The sequence below is a fragment of the Erinaceus europaeus genome, chromosome 14 (genome assembly GCF_950295315.1).
Source record: "Erinaceus europaeus chromosome 14, mEriEur2.1, whole genome shotgun sequence".
Lineage (NCBI taxonomy): Eukaryota > Metazoa > Chordata > Mammalia > Eulipotyphla > Erinaceidae > Erinaceus > Erinaceus europaeus.
In genome coordinates, this window is record NC_080175.1 from 43,475,422 (window position 1) to 43,495,509 (window position 20,088).

General features: G+C 52.4%; 1 protein-coding gene across 4 annotated transcripts in view; it reads left to right on the forward strand.

The window, feature by feature from the left end:
- Positions 1 to 20,088, forward strand: part of MYT1 (myelin transcription factor 1) — a 77,088-nt gene that overhangs the window by 22,095 nt on the left and 34,905 nt on the right. For all 4 annotated transcript variants that reach the window (XM_060171675.1, XM_060171677.1, XM_060171678.1 and 1 more), the window contains exons 3-8: positions 8,096 to 8,150; positions 8,894 to 8,924; positions 12,264 to 12,326; positions 13,553 to 13,803; positions 16,662 to 17,570; positions 19,913 to 20,047. In XM_060171675.1, the coding sequence (XP_060027658.1) occupies positions 8,096 to 8,150; positions 8,894 to 8,924; positions 12,264 to 12,326; positions 13,553 to 13,803; positions 16,662 to 17,570; positions 19,913 to 20,047 (1,444 nt within the window). The remainder of the gene's footprint in view (positions 1 to 8,095; positions 8,151 to 8,893; positions 8,925 to 12,263; positions 12,327 to 13,552; positions 13,804 to 16,661; positions 17,571 to 19,912; positions 20,048 to 20,088) is intronic.

Genomic DNA, 20,088 nt, shown 5'->3' on the forward strand with positions numbered 1-20,088 from the left:
AGGCATTGAGATCAGCTATCCTTGACCTCCACTGCTGAGTCTGTGCACAGGGGCCAGTGCCTCAGTCATCTCACCTCATTCCAGCTCTGACTGGACAGAGGTGGGCTGAACGAAAGGCTCCTTGCTTTGAAGCCAGAAGTGCAAGAGGCGGCAAGACACTTGCCATATCCCTGAGGCCACGATGTGACAAGCTGGGGGGATGTGGCTGCCTGTGCTGGCAGCAGCAGTGGCTGGGGACCTGCTCTCTTAGTCATATCCCTTTAATGTGCCTGGCTGGGCTCTGATGATTAAAATGAAGAGTGGAGCCTGGTTGTCTCTCTCCAGAAGGCCTGTGGATAGGCTCAGGAGGCCAAGACTGCTGTCAGCAGACCAGAACCCTGTGGCCAGCTGGGTCGAGCCCTGGATAGGGCTGTGGAGGGGCTGGGCCCCAGAGGGCAGAAGGAGAGGAGGAATCCCAGTGTTCAGGGTTCATTGTTCAGTGTTCAGCCTCCCAGTTCAGCACCAGGCTGTGGACAGCTCCAAGGAGCCTGAGAATGAGGAGGATGAGATGTTTGTGTGTTTGGGGTCTTGCTGAGGTGCAGGATTGGGGGCACACAGCCTGTGCTCTGGGAGCGAAGGAGGAGGGACAGCCAGGTCCTTAGACCTCCTCCTGATCTTGCAGAAGAAAACCCCTGGGCCCAAGTCACATAGGACCCAGAGGGAGATGAGGTGTATAAGCAGGGAGAAGGAGGAGGCCTCTGGGTGTTCATCCAGGCCTTCCTGCTTCTCTGAGCAGACACTTTAGCCCATGAGGGGAGGGCTCCCCACATTTGTGCCCCCCACCTCACCCAAGGTGGAAACCTTATCTAACTGGTATTGCCAATGGCAGCAGGCCCAGACCTGGCTGCTCTGTGAGTGTGCCTGTTATGCAGTTGTGACTTTTAATTTGTGGGTCAGGCTGAACCAGAATCCCATGTGTGGAGATGTCAGCAGAACCCCTCCCAAGAAAGACATTCTTTGTGGGGTGACGTTCCTACAGCCCCAGGAGGAGGCTCCTGCTCAGCTGCCTGGAGGCCCAGCAGTGAGGGGCTGGCAGGAGGACTCCAGACATGCAGCGGAGTGCTGGAGATGTCAGTGAGGAACCAGGGGCGCTAAGGAGCCATGTGTGTGGGGGCTAAGGATGTATGGCTCAGCTTCAGAGACCCCAGAACGGGAAGTGGTGTGTGTGCTGAAGGCCCTGGGGGGCTGACTCCTGGTGGAGAAACCAGTGTGGACAGTAGCTGTGGCTGGGCCCGGGGTGGGGACTATGCTGGAATGCTGCCCTTCTTGGCTAAGTGAGGTTGGGGGGTGTTCTGTCTGGGCTTCACTGCCTTGACAATCAGGTTTGGTATTTACCTTGGCCATGCATGTGAGGGATAGCACAAGGCTTGGGTCCAGGCAGGTGACTGTGCTTGCTTTGCTGGGTCCTGAGCCAGGACTGTTCAACTTGGGGAATGCATAGCTCTGGGGAGGGTGGGTGCTCTGCAGGTGGTTGTGAGGGGCTGGGAGAACCTGCTTGCATTGAAACAGTGCCTCCTTATACCTGATATTAATTAATTAATTAAATAATATTGTCACTGGGGCTTGGTGCCAGCACTAAGAATCCAGCAGTTTTCTTTCCTTCGCTTTTCCTTTCCCCTTTCCAATCCTTTCCTTTTCCTTTTTCTTTGGAGACAGGGGCACCTGCAGACTTGCTTCACTGCTTGTGAAGCTTCCCCCCTGCTCATGGGGAACAAGGGCTCGAACCTGGGTCATTGCACATGGTAACGTGCGGGCTCAACCAGGTGGACCACCGCCCAGCCCCCCCCCCCCCATCTTGGCTTAACTAAAGAAAAATAGAAAAGAGCACAGAGCAGCAGCACTCTTGTGAGGGAGTTAAGCAAGTTAGCACAGGCAGGGGGTGGGGGGACTGTGGGAGGGCAGTGCAGAGCCAATGGTAGGTCTGGAGTGTCAGCACTCACTCCTTGCTGCCTTCTTCCAGTCGGAGCAGAGAGACTGCAATATTCATGAGCAGGAGAGAGGTCAAGAAGTGTAGGGAACCTGCAGGCAAAGCCAGGTGCAGGTTGGGTTCCAGAGAGAGGCCACTGGTTCCCAGAGAGGGCGGGTTGGAGGGGGACCAGCCATCTCACAGGGCCTTTTCATCCCCAAGGCCAGAGTCCTGATGTTATTTTTTTTTAAGCATTTATTTATTTTGAACAGAGACATAGAGAAATTGAGGGGGGAGGTGAAGGGAGAGAGAGAGAGAGAGAGAGAGAGAGAGAGAGAGCTGCAGATCTACTTCACAGTTCATGAAGTGAACTGCAAGCGGGGAGTGGTAACTGCAAGTGGGGAGTGGTATCTCTAACCCGGGTCCTTGTACATGGTAAGGTGTGCACTCATTCCCTAGGCTTCCCAGTCCTGGGGAAGCTGGCTGGCTTTTGCTCAAAATAAGCAGAGGGCTTTCCTTTCCTTTCCTTTCTTTTCTTTTATCTTTTCTTCTTTCTTTCTTTCTTTCTTTCTCTCTCTCTTTCTTTCTCTCTCTCTCTTTCTTTCTTTCTTTCTTTCTTTCTTTCTTTCTTTCTTTCTTTCTTTCTTTCTTTCTTGCCTTCAGGGTTATTGCTGGGGCTCAGTGCCTGCTCTACGAATCCACTACTCCTGGAGGCTAATTTTCTCCCTTTGTTGCCCTTGTTGTTCATCGTTGTTGTTATTATTGTTGTTGGATAAGACAGAGAGGAATGGAGAGAGGAGGGGAAGACAGAGAGGGGGAGAGAAAGATAGACACCTGCAGACCTGCTTCACTACCACTTATGAAGTGAACCCCTTTAGGTGGGGAGCCAGGGGCTCAAACTGGATCCTTACACCAGTCCTTGCGCTTTGCACCATGTTTGCTTAACCGGACCACCTGGGCCCCAAGCAGAGAGTTTTAAAAAGGAATTAATGACAAGTTGGGAAGTGTCACATGGCTTCCCTCTCATGAGGAGTCAGCTTTACTGATGTACAGGCTGTGGGCAGGTGTGGTGATGCCAGCCTGGGTGGTTCTCAGCACTCATGCAGGGAAGGCCAAGGTGCAGCTAAGCACCCACTGCCGAAGTACCCTGCTTCCTCCTGGAGGGAGAAGCTGCTAAGGCGAACAGAACAGAGACCCAAGTTTCCAGAGTCCAGAGTTCTTCCCCCTTCTGTTCAGTATTGTCCTCTGTTTAAAATCAAAGCCCCCTCACACATACCGAGGGGACTGTCTTCATTAGTGACTGCAGCCACAGCTGTGTGCTCCATCAAAAGTGGGGTGGAGTGGGGTGGGGGGCTCCTTGAGTGCAGGCAGTGTCCCATCACGCCTCCCTGCAGCTCTCTCTATTCTCTGTCATATGAATAATTTATCTTCAGGAAATCCAAATTGCCCAGGCACACTTTAACCCAGCAAAATGCTAGCCAATTTCCTTGGGGAAACTGACAAGGGAGGAAAAAGGGCGCTGTGGATTACATTTCTGCTGGTGGGGGGTGGGGGGTTGGGGGGAAGGGAGATACATTAGCACCATTATGTGCCCCAGGTGGGGGTGGGTTCTGTTCTGGTCCCACACTGAAGCCTGAGCCTCTCAGTATCAAGACAGCCCTTTGACACCTGCTCCTCGATTCCCCCCTTTTAAAAAATAAATATATTTTAATATTTATTTATTTATTTCCTTTTTTGCCCTTGTTTTTCTTATTGTTGTTGTCATTGTTGGATAGGACAGAGAGAAATGGAGAGAGGAGGGGAAGACAGAGAGGAGGAGAGAAAGATAGACACCTGCAGACTTGCTTCACCGCCTGTGAAGTGACTCCCCTGTAGGTGGGGAGCTGGGGGCTTGAACTGGGATCCTTATGCCGGTCCTTGCGCTTTGTACCACTTTTGCTTCCCTTTTAACCATGAGCCTCTGGTCCATGGGGAGAGATTCCACTTTGGGGGCTGAGGGTGCCCCATGGGCTCTGGGTGCTGTTGGGAGGTTGTAAGACTCCCTGGTCCTGACTCAGTAGCTATATAAATCATACCCCCTCCTCCATCACCTCCCCATTTGATTCTCTTCCACAACAAAGTGATGACCACTTCATTCGGGTGTGGCCCACAGAGGTTCCCTTTTGTGGCTCTCATCTTACTGGGAATCCCTTCCCTTCTTTCTTCAGAGATAGCTTGATGTGGGTCTCTTACTTATTTGGGGGCCCAGGCTCCCACTTAGGCAGGGCTCCTGCTGTCTTTCTACTCCTTCTGTATTCTTTCTGTCCTGCTGTTTACCTTCCTCTCTCTCTCTCTCTCTCTCTCTCTTCCTTCCTTTGCCATCAGTAAGGCTTGGTGCTTACACGATAAATCTGTCACTCCCTGTGACCATTTTCCTTTTTAATTTTTGAATTACATAGTACAGAGAAAAATTGAGAGGGGAGGGAGCGACAGAGAGGGAGAGAGACAGAGAGACACCAGAAGCCCTGCTTTACTGCTCATGAATTTTCCCCCTTGCCAATGGGGAATGGGGGCTCAAACCCATGGTAACTTGTGAGCTTAACTGGGTGTGCCAACACCTGGTTCCCCAGTTGTTCATCTTTCTCTGTGACAGCTCCACTGTGGCTTGGGACAAGTGGTCCTGGGGTAGAGGGTGATGATATGGGCTCTTCTGGGGTATGTAGGGTGCATGTGGCTCTCTGCCCATGAGAGACAAGAGTAACCACTTTCCTGCACAGATTGGTCATGCATGACCCTCCACCCCTGGGCCTGCCTTTCACCCTCCCAAGGACTCTACTTTGACCCCCCACTTCCCAAAGGAGATGTGAGGGGCTCGCTCATGGAAGAGCGTGGGCAGCTGAGGGAGGCTGCTCAGGGACTCTGGTACAGAGTCCAGGGGACAGTGAAGGGATCCTGCCTCCTAGGGCATCTCTGGGAGGGGGGTGGCTGGCAGGCAGCTGTACTCAGGTCCAGTGGGGGTGCTGTGAGCCCAGGAGACATGCAGGGCTGCCAGTTAGCAGACAGAGCCCCTACTCACCACCCTCTGATGGCTTTCTGCTGAGTGCTGATGCTTCCCACAGGCTGGGCTCAGGAAGGCTGAGCAGGGAAATTAATTTTCCTTGTTTCCTTTCATAGGCTCAGCATGGTGATGAGAGAATTGGCTCAGTCTCCTCTGGGCTCTGTGTCCTGGAGACTCAGTGTTGCCTCACTCAGAGGTGTTTGGTGGTGGGGGCAGGCCAGCCCTTCTGGACAGAACAGTACACCTGCCTTTTAATTTTTGCCTCTGAGTTTAAAAAAATTTTTTATTGGATAGAGACAGAAAGAAATTGACAGGGGAAGGGTGAGCAGAGAGGAAGAGAGACAGAGAGACACCTATAGCACTGCTTCGCTGCTCGTGAAGCTTCCCCCCTGCAGGTGGGGACTGGGGACTTAAAATTGGGTCCTTATGCTCTGTGTGTGCTCAACCAAAAATGTGCCACTACCTGGCCCCTATTTCCAGGATTTGTTTTTCATTTTGCCACTAGGCTTATCACTTGAATTTGGTGTTTATAAGAGTTCACCACTCCTAGTGGTCCTTTTCCTCCTTCCTTCTTTCCTCCCCCTTTTCTTTCTTTCTTTCTTTCTTTCTTTTTTTAAAGGGATGCATTCTTTTAAAAAAATTTACTTATTTGTTCCCTTTTGTTGCCCTTGTTGCTTTATTTTTGTAGTTATTATTGTTGTTGTTGTTATTGATTTTGTTGTTGTTGGATAATACAGAGAGAAATGGAGAGAAAAGGGGAAGACAGACAGGGGGAGAGAAAGACAGACACCTGCAGACCTGCTTCACCACTTGTGAAGTGACTCTTCTGCAGGTGGGGAACTGGGGGCTTGAACCGGGATCTTTACAATGGTCCTTGTGCTTTGTGCCACGTGTGCTTAGCCTGTTGTGCTACTGCCCGACTCCCTCTTCCCCTCTTTTCTAATAAAGACAGAGAAATAGACAGACACAGAGAAGGAGGCACACCTGCAGCACTGCTCCACCTCTCATGAAGCTTCTTCCCTGCAGGTGGGGACTGGGGGCTTGAACCTGGGTCCTTATACATGGTAACATGTGTGCTCTACCAGGTGTACCACTGCCCAGTCCCAGTGTACTTGCTTTATTATGCACAGGACCCAGATTGGGGCCAGCCCTCAGTGGCATTGCTATGGAGTAAGTCTTTATCTATCTATCTATCTGAGAAAATATTGGTTTGGAGCTCTGGTGACAACAAAAAAGAAAGAAAAAAAAGAAGGAAAGAAATACAGAAGGAAAAGGTGAAAAAGAGAAAAGAGTTGGTGGGGGCAGAGTGACAGCTCACTGGGTAGGGTGTCTGCTGGCCATGCCTAGTGTCCTAGCCTGAACCCTGGCACCACATGGAAAGTGCTGTGACCCTGGAGGAGGTCCCCATGCTGTGGTGCCTCTCCCTCATTCTCTGGGTATCTGTCAGAATGAAAAAGCAGCCTAGAGCTACAGAATCATACACTTGTGAGGCCTTTCTTTTACACACACACACACACACACACACACACACACACACACACACACACACACTCTGTTTTCTTTGCCATTACAAAACTAAAACCTACTCATTGTGAGAGTATTTAAAAAAGATAAATAGACACCCTCTCCAGCCAGGACAGCCACCTTCATCTGGAATGATTCCCCTTCCCCATCCATGCAGAATTGCTTTCATTGCAAGTGGAGGGGCTCAGTAACTGGAGTTACAGGTCCTTTGTTGGAGTTTTCAGAGAAGTTCATGTAAAGTTAGCGTCACACAAATAGTTTTCTGGCTTACATTAAAGGGGAGAGGAAGGGCAGACACAGACCGACCAAAAGCCTTCCCTCCTATGCAGGCTCATACCCTTGCTCTCTATATGAACATGCCAAAGTCATTATTTCCTTTTCCTTTTTATTTTTTCAAATTTTATTGTATTTATTATTTACTAGATAGTGACAGAGAGAAAGTGAGAGGGAAAATGGAGAGAGAGAGATAAAGGAAGAGAGACACCTGCAGACCTGCTTTCCTCTGAAGGTGGGGACCAAAGGTATTGTTACATATAACATTGTAATGTGCACTTAACCAGATGCACTACCACTCCACCCTTTCTTTTTCCTTTTCTGTTGGTTTATTATTATTGTTTTTATTGTCATGAGGTTTATTACTGGAGATCAGTGCCTGTAGAACAAATCCACCACTGCTCCCAGTGAGTTCTCTCTCTCTCTCTTTCTTTCCTTCCTTCCTTTCTTCCCTCTTTCCTTCTTCTCTCTTTTTTTCTCTCTCTCTCTCCTTCCCTTCTTGTTCTTTAAACATTTATTTATTTATTTATTTCCTTTTGTTGCCCTTATTGTTTTATTGTTATAGCTATTGATGCCATTGTTGTTAGATAGGACAGAAAGAAATGGAGAGAGGAGGAGAAGACAGAGCCGGGGAGAGAAAGACACCTGCAGACCTGCTTCACCGCTTGTGAAGCGACTCCCCTGCAGATGGGGAGCAGAGGGCTCAAACCAGGATCCTTACACCAGTCCTTGTGTTTTGTGCCACCTGCGCTTAACCCGCTGCGCTACCACCTGACTCCCTCTCCCTTCTTTTTTATTAGATAGGGTAGAAATAAATTGAGAGGACAGGGGGACAGAGAGAGAGGGAGAAAGAGAGACACCTGGAGACCTGCTTCACCAGTTATGAAGCTTTGCCCCTGCAGCTGGAGAACTGGGATTCTTTCGCCTGCTAATGCATGCACTCAAGAAGACACACTGGGGTTCAAGCTTAAGCTGCATCTCCTTTGGCACTCTCTGGGGTGACACTCTGCAGAGATCTGAGCTGTCCCTGACACCCATAGGAGACAGGCCCTGCTAGTAATCCAGACCCAGAAGGAAGTGGGGGTGGTGGGCATTGGAAAGTTCAGGAGTGGGAGATGGTAGGGGCACATCTGACCTCTACCCAGCAGCAGTCTCTACCCTCCTCCCCACCCCCAGGCTCTATTCCTGCCCCTAGGCCCTTCAGTCCTCCTCATTTGACGCCATAGGCCCACTGTTACCAGCAAGATGGTAGGAAGCCCCTTGCAGGCCCTGTGTCAGGTATCCCTGCTAATAGCTGTTCTTATACTTACCTGCAGATGAGCTTAGAGAATGAGGACAAGCGCACTCGCACCCGCTCCAAGGCCCTCCGAGGTGAGTGCCCCCCCCCCCCCGCTTCCTTGGATGGGCTGGCCAGAACAGTCCAGAACTCCACTCCAGCTGAATCCTGGGTCCAAGAGCTGTCTGCACAGCTTTTTCTGATGTTTTTTCCTGAAAGAATAGAACCCCACAGCCGTGCTCAAGTCCTGGGGTGCTCCTTCCTGTCCTGGGTGTTTGTAGTCTAATACAGCTGCCCACTGAGATTTGTGGTGGGGCTTTAACCCAGAAGATCTTGCCTGCAGGGGAGCTGTGGGGGTACCCCAGCAGAGATGAAGAGAGAGAAAGAGACAGAGAGAGGAGGAGAGACATCATAGCACTGCTCCACCACTTGTAAAGCTTCCCCTGTGTGTGGTACTCCCATGTGGTGGCAGAGGGCTTGAACCTGGGTCCTAGAGAAGGTAAAGCATTTGCTGTACTGGGAGAGCTTCCACCTGGATCCTTGTGTTCTGCCTTTACTCTCAGGTATTTACACACACACACACACACACACACACACACACACACACACACACACACACACACACATATATATATATATATAGTTTGTTTTGCTTTGTTTTTATTTTAATGAGAGGGATGGTGCTGGGGACTGAAACTGAGATCTCAGAGCCTCAGACAGGAGTATCTGATACAGAACCATTATGCTGTCTTCTAGCCCTCTTCCTTTGTGCCCTTTGGGTGATGTGACTTTCACATTCTGATGCCCTGTGTCCCCCCCAACCTCTTTCTCTCACCAGCACCCCCGGAGCCTGCAGGCGCTGACCTCAGGTAAGAAAGGCCTCCTGCCTGCCTGACCCCGGCCCTGAATACCAAGGCATCCACACTGGCACTTCCCAGATACCAGCTTCCCTGCTCTCCCCTCCTGTTGGCTGTGTGTCCCACTAGCTCCCCTACCTCTGTCTTGCAGCTCCCTCAAGTCAGGGGCACAGACTGGTCACACTAAGTGCCACCATGGTCCCTGGGTACCATGGTAGTGGCTCAGGGATGCATCCTGAATGGCTGTCTGCCCAGAAACAAGGCTCCCCTTAAGACCCGGCTGTGGATTGGTTTGCTGGTCACCTGGTGGCAGCTGATCCCAAGGCTTCCAGGTTCCAGGCCACTGTCCCAGGGGACACATGTCCTGAAGAGGAAGAGGGCAGCTCTCTGCAGCTATGCACTGGCCCCAGGCACAGAGGCTGGCATGGGTGTGTGTGTGTGTCAGTCTGCCTTCCCCCAGGCCTATGTCCCCTGGCCTTCTGGCTTTTATCCCTGGGCTTGAGCCAGGCCTTTCTGGGGAGACAGTGTCCCTATGTCGTCTGTATGCCTGTCTATCCTGGCCTTGCTGGCTCTGGGTTCTCATCCTGGCTCTCCAGAGTCTGCTCAGAGTTCAGAAGAGAGAGACCACAGATAAGCTAGGCCCTCCAGAAGAGGCTGCTATTCTGCTTCCTGACTGTCACCAAGCTCTGGAGGCTGGGGGTTTCTGGAAGGCAGCTATGCTCACCACTGTACCACCAATGCTGCTGGGGGTTTCTGATCCCATGCATGGTTACCCCAGCACTCGGCAGGCTAGCCACTGGGGTTGTGGGAGATGCAGAGGGAGTGACATGGAGGGCCTAGAGCTCAGAGCCCCAGTGGGGAGCATGTGTGCAGGGGCACAGCCTGGTAATGCTGTGACCTCAATTGGGAAGAAGGGAAACTGAGGCTTAGAGGGCCAGAGCTATATTGGATGCTGCAGGGCCCATGGCCAGGCCTCCCCCTGCACCCAGGTCAGCTCCCTCTGGTGAGGAACAAATGACAGAAGAAACCCTGAAGGAGCCTGTGTAGGTAGGCCCACAGGTGGATGTGTCCCATTGTCCCTCTGTCACTTGGCACAATAAATGTGGCCCTTTTGGAAGGTTCCCTAAGGACTTGGCTTGGAGCAGTGAGGAATATATATATATATGTGTGTGTCTCTGTGTGTGTATATATGTATATATATATTTTATATATGTATATATATTATATATGTATATATATTTTAACTTTAAGATTTAAAAAATTGTGAGACACCAGAGCACTGCTTACCTCTGGCTTGTGGTGGTGCTAGGGATTGAACCTGGGACCTCAGAGCCTCTGGTATAAAAATCTTTTACAAAACCACTTTGCTCCCCACCCCCCACTCAACTTGCATTTAGTCCTGGCCAGTCTGTTACATAACAGTTGTGGAGGTTTGGGGGTTCTAGTCTTTCCCCCAGAATGCTCAGCAGCTCACACACTGGCCTCACACACAGCCTGGGTCAGGGGTGCAGGCAAAGGTGTGTCTGGGAGCAGGTGACGTGTGTGGGGGCAGTGCCAGGGTCCCACAGGCAGGCCTCCGTGGCAGCTGTCACCTAATTGCCTGATTAACTCAGTGATTAGTAGACTAATTGGGACCTTGGCTCCAAATCCCCAGTAACAAGGCACTTTTGTGAAAAGTCTCAAAGCTAGTTCTTGAGAGAGTGAAAGCCAGTGAGGGGCACAGACTTCAGAGAGCAGGGGGGTTGGCTGGGAGGGGTGGGATGTGGAGGTGGTGGGACAGCACAGCTCCTCTCTGTCTGGAAAGAAATCCCACAGCCCCCCGCCCTCCCATCCCCCACTTCTTCATTACCCTCCTCTCCTGTCTGCTCAGTTCTTTGTGAAGTTGGTGAAAATCAGTCCTTGAACCAGCCTGGGTAGCTTGCATGTGAGGCTGCAGCCAGCAGTGGGCCACCCTCAGAGTCCCCTGCCCTCATCTCTATCCCTCCTCCCTGCCCCACCCCACAAGGGGGTTCCAGAGAGTCTCTAGGGATGTGTGTGTGTGTGTGTGTGTGTGTGTGTGTGTGTGTGTGTGTGTAGGAGACCTGCATTATTCCTCCACAAGGAAACCTGATCCCAGAGTAGGCCCTGGCACCTGGATTTGTTAAGAACAGGACTGTGGGGTCAGAAAGAGAGCTCACTGGGGAGGGCATGTGCTTTCCTATGCAAGCAGCTCAGTTGGAACCCCAACACCATATGGGAGGTGTCATGGCACCTGGAGAAGTTCTGGTGCTGTGGTATCTCCCTTCCTCTCTATCTGAATGAAAGGGCAGGCCAGGAGAGGTGAAATTGTACCTGTGAGAGGCTTTGGCTCCTCACAATAAAACGATGAATAAAGCAAAGAGCAAAGGAAGGAAAAGAAAAAAGCAAGGACTTTCTATCCCAGACATCTCAGGGAGGGGGACCCCTTCCCACCATGTGTTCCCTATCTTGCTGGCCTCATCCTACTGCTCCCTAAAGCTGAGAGTGGACTCCTAGGTCCATGGCTGCACCTGACAGCTTGAGAACACTGGGTGGTGTGGTAAGTGCCCATGATCAGAAGTTTCCAGAACTTTCTGTGGTCTGGCTCTGTGTGGGGGAGGAGAGAGAGAGAGAGAGAGAGAGAGAGAGAGAGAGAGAGGATAGTGGAGGTGAGGGACTTGTAGGTGTCTCACTCTCAGTGCTGGGGCAGGTACTATAAGGAGCCCGGTGCTGGCTGCCTGGGAGATAGTTCAGCACATTGGAGCACAGGGTTTTTGTGCCCCCAGAGGGCCCAGGTTCAACCCCCAGCTCCACCAGGAATCAGAGCTGAGTGGGGCTCTGTTCTCTGTGTCTCCAGTCTTCTCACTGGTCCTCCTGGCTCCCCTCCCTGGCTGGGTACCTGAGACTCAGCTCAAGCTGCAGATTCTAGAGTGTGGCTCTGCCTGACCCACCTGCCTGCCTGGCCAGCTGGGGACTCCAGGCAGAGACCACTGTCCTTCCCACCACTAGCCTGAGCATGCCCCGATGGCTCTGGACTCCAGGATGGCTGGGCAGGCCCTGTTTCTCTGTCCCTGGAGCCTGGGGGCAGTCTCCATATGAAGGAGGGGCACAATGGCAAAATGAGGAGTTGTCTGGGAGTGGTTGACTGGAGGGGTGCTTGTCCTATGTGTTGTTAATTACCCCTGTCATCCCTAAGGAGTCATTGATTTCTGCAAGTGGGCCAAGCTGGTCTGCTCAGCTTTTGGGAAACGCTAGCAGCATTGCTCAGATGAACTGGTGGGGGGTGGTCCTCCAGGGCCTGGGGGCATGTTCTGGGCAGCACCCAGATGTTGCCCCACCCTTGTGTCCCACCAGCTGCCCCACACCAGGATGCACGGGCTCTGGACACATCCGGGGCAAGTACTCCAGGCACCGCAGGTAAGAGGCCTGGGCCCTGAGAGGGAGGTGGAGCTGTGGGACTTTGGGGCTTTGGAGCCTCCCTGCTGCTCTGGGGTCTTCCACAGATCTAGAACCTTTGCCAAGGCTGTCTGCTCTGAGCCGGTTCCCTGGGACCTGTGCTGCTGCCAAAGGATTCCTGTGCTGGAGGGCTTCCTTTAGGGGGCTGCCCAGAGCACATGGAGTTGTGACCTACTTGTCACTACTGTCACTCTAGGGGGATGCTCAGCTTCAGAGGGTAGACCTTCTGGAGTTGGGGCCACCACTTGGTAGGAGGGAAGGAATGGGATCTGATTCTGATGAAAGGCACAGAGTAGAGCAGCCTGGGGAGACCCCCCTCAACTCTCTCTACTGGGTTTACAAAGCTGGTGCGGGCAGTAATGAAATTCAGAGCAAAATCAGGCCTTGCCTTGCCTTGCCCTGCCCTGCCCTGCCCTTCCCTGCCCTCCCCTCCCCTGCCCTCCCCTCCCCTCCCTCCCTCCCTCTCTCTCTCTTCCTCTCTCTTTCACTAAAGTACTGCTCAGCTCTGGCTGATGGTGGTGCTGGGGATTGAACCTGGGAACTCAGAGCCTCAGGCATGAGTCTATTTATATAACCATTATGCTCTCTCCCCAGCCCTCATATTTTTTAAGCATTTAATAATATTTTTTATTTGTTCACTTGATGGATAAAGATCAAGAGAAATTGAGAGGGATGGAGGAGGAAGAGAGACAGAGAGACAGCTGCAACCCTGTTCCACTGCTCATGAAATGTACTCCCTGCAGGTGTGGACCAGTGGCTTGAACTCAGGTCCTTGTGCATGAGAACATGCATTTTCTACTGGGTGTGCCACCACCTGGTCCCATCATGAACCTTTTCTGTGAATGGGGTTTTGTGCCTGTACTATTTCACTGCTCCCTTTTAGCTTGAGATAGAAAGAGACAGAGAGGGAGAGACAGAGAGATAGAGAAGCAACACCGCGGTGCCTTCCATGCATGGTGCTCCCATGTGGTGAGAGGGACTTGAACCTAGGCCCTTGTGCATGGTGGAGTGAGCTAGTCCCAGACACCCCATCAGGACCAAATTTTCTCCTGGGACAATTGATGTGAAAGATCCCCTGCCAGCAATGAGCCTGAGGCTGGGGACAGAAGAAGCAGGGAGATGCAGCTGTGGAGAGTGGCAGGTGGGGTGCCACTGCTGACCCCTGCTGCGGCAACCTCCCCCCCAAGTTTGCAGAGCTGTCCCCTGGCTAAGAAGAGGAAGCTGGAGGGTACAGAGGCCGAGCACCTGGCATGCAAGCGGAAGTCGCACCCCTTGAAGCTGGCGCTGGACGAGGGCTATGGTCTGGACAGTGACGGCAGTGAGGAGACTGAGGTGAAGGGCGCCTCTGTGTCGGACGAGTCGGAAGGAAGCATGGACGAGAATGAGGCGGACATGCCTGGTCGGGAGGAGGCGCGGCAGCCCCCCGAGGCAGCTGAAGGTGCTTTGTTGCTCCTGAGCCCTGAATAAAGGGTGCTCAGTGTGGCCCCCCCAATTAAAGGGCCGCAGAGAGCCCACCCAGAACAAGCGAGGGCTTGTCCCTCCTGCCTGCTGGGGCTTCCTAGAGAGGGAGAGGGGGGACCCCGGGGTGCGTCTGCCTGTGAACACTGAGGGCCATTGTGGTCGTGTTTGGGAGAGATAGAGGTGGACAGGCAGCTGCATCCAGGGGGACAGGGGGAGAGTGCCTGCTAGTGAGGGTGCTGGAGGGGGGTCTCAGGTCTGGGGATGAAGGGGGCCCCTCCTGCTAGTACTTTCTCTCTTTGGGGGTCTACCCTACCCTTGCGCAGTCTTGGGAGTTGTACTGAGGCTCAGGGTTCAAATTCTTCAATACTCCCCAAAGCTGCTCATGTCTTCTAAACCTCCAGGGTCTGAGCTGGATATTTGTGTATTTATTTATTTATTTAGAAATGCCATCAGTGTTATTATTGGGACTTGATGCCTGCACAATGCTACTATCCCCAGGGGCTTTTAAAAATTTTTTCAATCTTTTTATCTTATTTTACTTATTATTGGATCTATTCAGAGAGAATTTGACAAGGGAGGGGGAAATAGGGAGGAAAAGATACAGAGAGACAACTGCAACCCTGCTTCCCAGGGATCTGAGCCTAGGTCCCTGCACACTGTAATGTGTGCATGCTTGACCAGGTGTACCAATGTATGGCCCCTGGGGATTTTTTTCTAAATATTTTGTTTATTTATATTTAGATAGAGACAGAAATCAAGAGGGAAAGGCATGAGAAAGAGAGAGAGAGACCTTCACTGCTTGTGAAGCTTCCCCCCTGTGGGTGGGGACTGGGGCCTTGAACCTGGGTCCTTGCCAGGTGCACTACCACCCAGACTCTGCTTATTTATTTATTTATTTATTTATTATTTTTTCCCCTTTTTTTGCACTTGTTGTTTTATCATTGTTGTGGTTATTATTGTTATTAATGTCATTGTTGTTGGATAGGACAGAGAGAAATGGAGAGAGGAGGGTAAGACAGAGGGGGGGAGAGAAAGATAGACACCTGCAGACCTGCTTCATTGCCTATGATGCGACCCCCCTGCAGGTGGGGAGCTGGGTGCTTGAACCAGGATCCTTATGCTGGTCCTTGTACTTTGTGCCACATGTGCTTAACCCACTGCAGTACCGCCTGACCCCTTGCTTCCCCCCCCCCCAGGGTTATGAAGAGGGGAAGAAGGATAGAGAGGGTAAGACACAAGAGACAGACACCTTTAGAACTGCTTCACTACTTATGAAGCACCTCTGCTGTAGGTTGGTGAGCTGGGGGCTCAAACCCAAGTCCTTGCTAGGATCCTTGTGTATAGTTAGTTCTTTTTGTGTTTGACCTAGTGCACCAACACCTGATCACCCTTTTTAAAAAAACTTTCTTTTATAAAAGGTGTGTAAGAGAGAGCTATAGGGGAGTCGGGCTGTAGCGCAGCGGGTTAAGCGCAGGTGGCGCAAAGCACAAGGACCTGCATAAGGATCCCGGTTCCCCACCTGCAGGGGAGTCGCTTCACAGGCGGTGAAGCAGGTCTGCAGGTGTCTATCTTTCTCTCCTCCTCTTTGTCTTCCCCTCCTCTCTCCATTTCTCTCTGTCCTATTCAACAATGACAACAACAATAATAACTACAACAATAAAACAACAAGGGCAACAAAAGGGAATAAATAAATAAAATAAATATTTAAAAAAAAAGAGAGAGCTATAGAAAGAGAGAGAGACGGAGAGATACCTGTAATACCACTTGTGAAGCTTCCCCCACCCACCACACGTGGGAATTTGGAGCTTGAACTCAGATCCTGGCATGTGTGTTCTACCATGTGGGCCACCATCCTGCTGGATCTTTATTTTATTTGGGGGGAAGTCCAAGGGGGGGACTCACACTTGCTTCCCAATTTCCTATTTTCTTGCAAAGGAGTGGACAGACACAGGGCTGGCTTCTGTGTTCTGTGACAAGCAGATCCTGTTTGAGGTGGACAGTCCTCACCTCTCAGTCACACCTGTCCCAGGACTTAAATTTGGGTCCTTTGAAATAGACAAATTTGGGGTCAGACATTGGTAGACTCATTACCACATGCAAGGATCCAGGTTCAAGACTCCAGTTTCCACCAGCAAGGTGGGAAGCTTCAGGAATGGTGAAGGTGTTCATCTCTCTCCTTCTCCCTCTCTTTCCCACCTCCTCCTCTATTTCTGTCTCTTAAAAAATTTTTTTTGAATTATCTCTTTTAATGGATAGAGACAGATAGGAATTGAGAGTGAAGGGGGGGACAGAGAGGAAGAGACAGAGAGACACCTACAACACTGCTTCACCACTAGCAAAGCTTTCCCCCAGCAGGTAGGGACTGGGGGCTCAAACCCAGATCCTTGTGCATTGTAACATGTGTGTTCAACTAGGTGCACCACCATTCCCCCATTTCTCTGTCTTTATAAAAAAAGAAAGGAAAGAAGGAAAGAAGGAAGGAAGGAAGGAAGGAAGGAAGAAAAAGGGGGGAAAAAGGAGGCCACTGGGAGTGGTGGAGTCATTGTGCAAGCACCAAACCCTAGCACTAACTCTGGCAGCAAAACAAACAAACAAACAAACCCAACAAGCTCATTTCCTGCTGGAAAGACATTTGAAAAAAAAATCTGACACAGGGCTGAGGAACTAGCATAATGGTTCTGTAAAAGACTTTCAGCCTAAGACTCCAAGGTCCCAGGTTTAATCCCTGATGCCACCAAGCTGCAGTGAGGAGGGCCTGGGGGCTGGCAGAAGTAGGGACCACCCTGCTGTGTTTCCTAGGTGCTTCTCTCTCACAGCCTGTCTGCTTCCATTCAGGAAGGAGCCCTATCAAGTCTCACTTGGGACCCCATCCCCTCAGTAGCCCCTCAGGCCCCTCCAAGGGTGGCTATAGCAGCTACCAGGAGATCATTGCCACGTCACTCCTCAACTTGGGCCAGGTTGCTGAGGAGACCCTGGCAGCAGGGGAGGTGGGTCAGGCATCCAAGTCAGGGCCTGGCCTGGTGCACCTGGTTCAGGAGGAGGAGGAAGAAGAGGAAGAGGAAGAGGAGGAGGATGAGGATGAAGAGGAGGAGGAGGAAGAGGAGGAAGAAGAGGATGAAGAGGAGGAGGAGGATGGGGGCAGCAGTGATGAGGGTGACAAGGACATATTTATCCAGCCAGAGGACGTAGAGGAGGTCATTGAGGTCAGCAGTGAGCCCTCCCAGGAGCCTGGGCCCCAGTCCCCAGCTGGTGTGGTTGGTGCAGGGCCCAGCAAGCTGAGTGTGGGCCTGAGGTTGGAGGAGGATGAGGAGGAGGAGGAAGAGGAGGAGGAGGATGAAGAGGAGGATGAAGATGATGAGGAAGAGGAGGGGGGCTCATCTGATGTGGTCTGCCAGGAGGACACCTCCCACGGTCCCATACCCAAGGCCCCCACACCCCGCTGCCCACTGGCTACCAGCCCCAAACCTGAGTATGCAGTCATCGTGGAGGTGCGCTCGGATGATGGCAAGGACGAGGATGCCCACTCTCAGAAGTCAGCTGTCACTGATGAGTCGGAGATGTACGACATGATGACTCGAGGCAACCTGGGCCTCCTGGAGCAGGCCATCGCCCTCAAGGCTGAGCAGGTGCGCGCTGTGTGTGAATCCGGCTGCCCGCCCACAGAGCAGGCCCCGCTGGGCCCTGGGGAGCCCAGCAAGGGGGTGCGGCCCTTGGACGCCTCTCGGAAGAGCTACTGCAGCAAAGGTAGACTCATCTGGTGTGTGTGGGGCATGCTACACATGGGCTGGCCGGGACACCAAGGATACTGGCTCACGATGCTCTTAGGGTGACCAGGTAGAGACAGGAGCTTGAGGTGTTGAGTGGGAGAACCTGTGAGCAGGGCCCAGTGGTCAGGAGAAACCAAGGCTTCCTGGGGTGGGGTGGGGGCAGCTGGGTTCTGGGACAGGCTTGGGGGAGCCCTTCTGGGGACAGAGGTCAGATGGCAGGGACATGGGGCACAAGCACTCTGGAAACACTCCTAGGAGAGGCCGGGGGCAGAGGCTGAGGGGCACAGCTGAAGGGATACAAATGGGGACTTGGTTTCAATCTAGAGAACACCTTTCCAGGGAGGCTCAGGCCTTAGATTCGGGTTGTCTGAGGCCTGAGAGATGAGGCTGCAGGGACACTCCTGAGAAGGTGGCATCAGATCCTAGGAGGTGGGGTCAGGTGTTGGGGCCTGTGTGGGCTGGGGTGGGGTGTGGCAGGTGTGCAGACTGCAGACTAGGCCTGAGGTTGGTGGCCTCTGTGGGGGATTGTCCTGAATGAGGACACATGGCATAGGCAGCAGCTGGTCCAGATGATGGGGGACTCATACCTGAAGACAGATAGACATCCTGGACCTGAGGACATGAACCTGGGGACAGGAGACTGTGTGAGCCACAGGGACCTGGAGACCTTTGGGGACAACATCCACACCTTTCCATGGTGGGAGGGGGAACACTCCTTACTTTTTGCCACCAAGATTATTGCTGGGGCTCGGTGCCTGCAAGACAAATCCATGGCCTCTGGCAGCCATTTTTTCCTTAAAAATTTTTTTAAAAATGTTTTCTATTTTATTGGATAGGATAGAGAGAAACTAAGAATGGAGAGGGAGATAGGGAGAGAGACAGAGAGGTGCAGACCTGCACCTCTCTTTACTCATGAAGCCTTGCTGGTGGGGAGTGAGGACTCAAACCCAGGTCCTTGAGCATGGTAACCTGTATGCTCAACTGTATGTACCACTACTCACCCCCCCCCCTTTCTAAGATAAAAGGAAAGAGAGAGAGAGAGAGAGAGAGAGAGAGAGGCACGTATGCATTGCTCCACCACTTGTGGAGCTTCCAGTGTGCATGGTGCTCCCATGTGGTGGCGGAGGGCTTGAACCTGGGCTCTCTTTCATGGTGAAGTGTGTGCTCTACTAAGCAAGCCACCTCTTAACCCCATGAACTTGGAGCAGCTGAGTCAGAGGTCCTGCCCCATGGGGCCTCCTTGGGGGACTTGCCCCCCTCCCCCGGGGCTGGGAGTTCCTTTTGTGACTGTGCCTTCTTGTGTCCTCAAGGCCAGGGCATCTTTTTCATTCACTCAGAGAGACAGAGAGAACCAGAGAGAGGGAGAGACACCACAGCCAGAGCATTCCCAGTGAGCTGTCTCTCTGACTGGCTCTGTGACTGTGCTCCATAGGGTGGGTTGAGGGCTCCATGACCTTGTGGGAGTTCCCCACTGACCCCTTCACACTCTGGTGAGCAGGCTGTTTCACCTCTTGGTTTCTGTTTATTTGGCTTTGGCCTGGCCTGGCCACTTCCCTTCCAGGCCCTGGTTCTGACTATCTCAAAAGCCATGTCCTAGGGGCTTTGTCATGCTCCACAAGGGAGGCCGGGCCTCTGATGTGCAGGGGACCTGCAGGGTAGAGGGGGAGAAGGAAGAGGGGGAGGGGGAGAAGGAAGAGGGGGAGGGGAAAAAGGCAGGGAAGGAGTGGGGAAGGGGGAGGAGGAGGGGAAGTGGGAGGAGGAAAGAAAGGAGTAGGGGAGGGGGAGGAGGGAAAGGAGTGAGGGGAGGGGAGGAGGAGAGGAGGAGGGAAAGGAGGGGGAGGAGTGGAGGAGGAAAGGAGAGGAAGAGGGGATGGGGGGGGGAGTTGTGGCATCATTGAGATTGTACTATTTAAATTTTATACCTTTTGGCTGTTTACTTTGGGGAGAGTTCCAGCACCATGCACATGTGATTTAACTGTTCCGGGCCACTTCCCCCTTCCCCATGGTTCAGAAAGAGAGATAGAAAGACTGGGGAGACACCACAGCGCCAGAAACTTCCTCCAGTTTCATAGCACTCCCCCACCCCACATGAGGTGCTGGGGCTTGAACCTGGTTTGCACTCATGGCAAGGCATGTGCCCTGTCCAGTGAGCTCTCTCTAGCCCTGGCTCATCCATTTAAAATGCTGCCCATCCTGCTGTCTAGGGTGGAGGCGGGGCAGTCCTTCTGGGTCACCCCCTGTCAAATCCCTCTTGGGAATGGAGGTGGGGGGACACTCTGTCCCTCCAACCTGTCTTCTCTGATGGCCTCATGTCTGCAGATCCCTCAAGAGCCGAGAAACGGGAGATCAAGTGCCCAACGCCAGGCTGTGATGGCACGGGCCATGTGACGGGGCTGTACCCCCACCACCGCAGCCTGTCTGGCTGCCCCCACAAGGACAGGATCCCCCCCGAGAGTGAGTCATGTGCACAGCAGACAACCCCCTGGACATGCCAG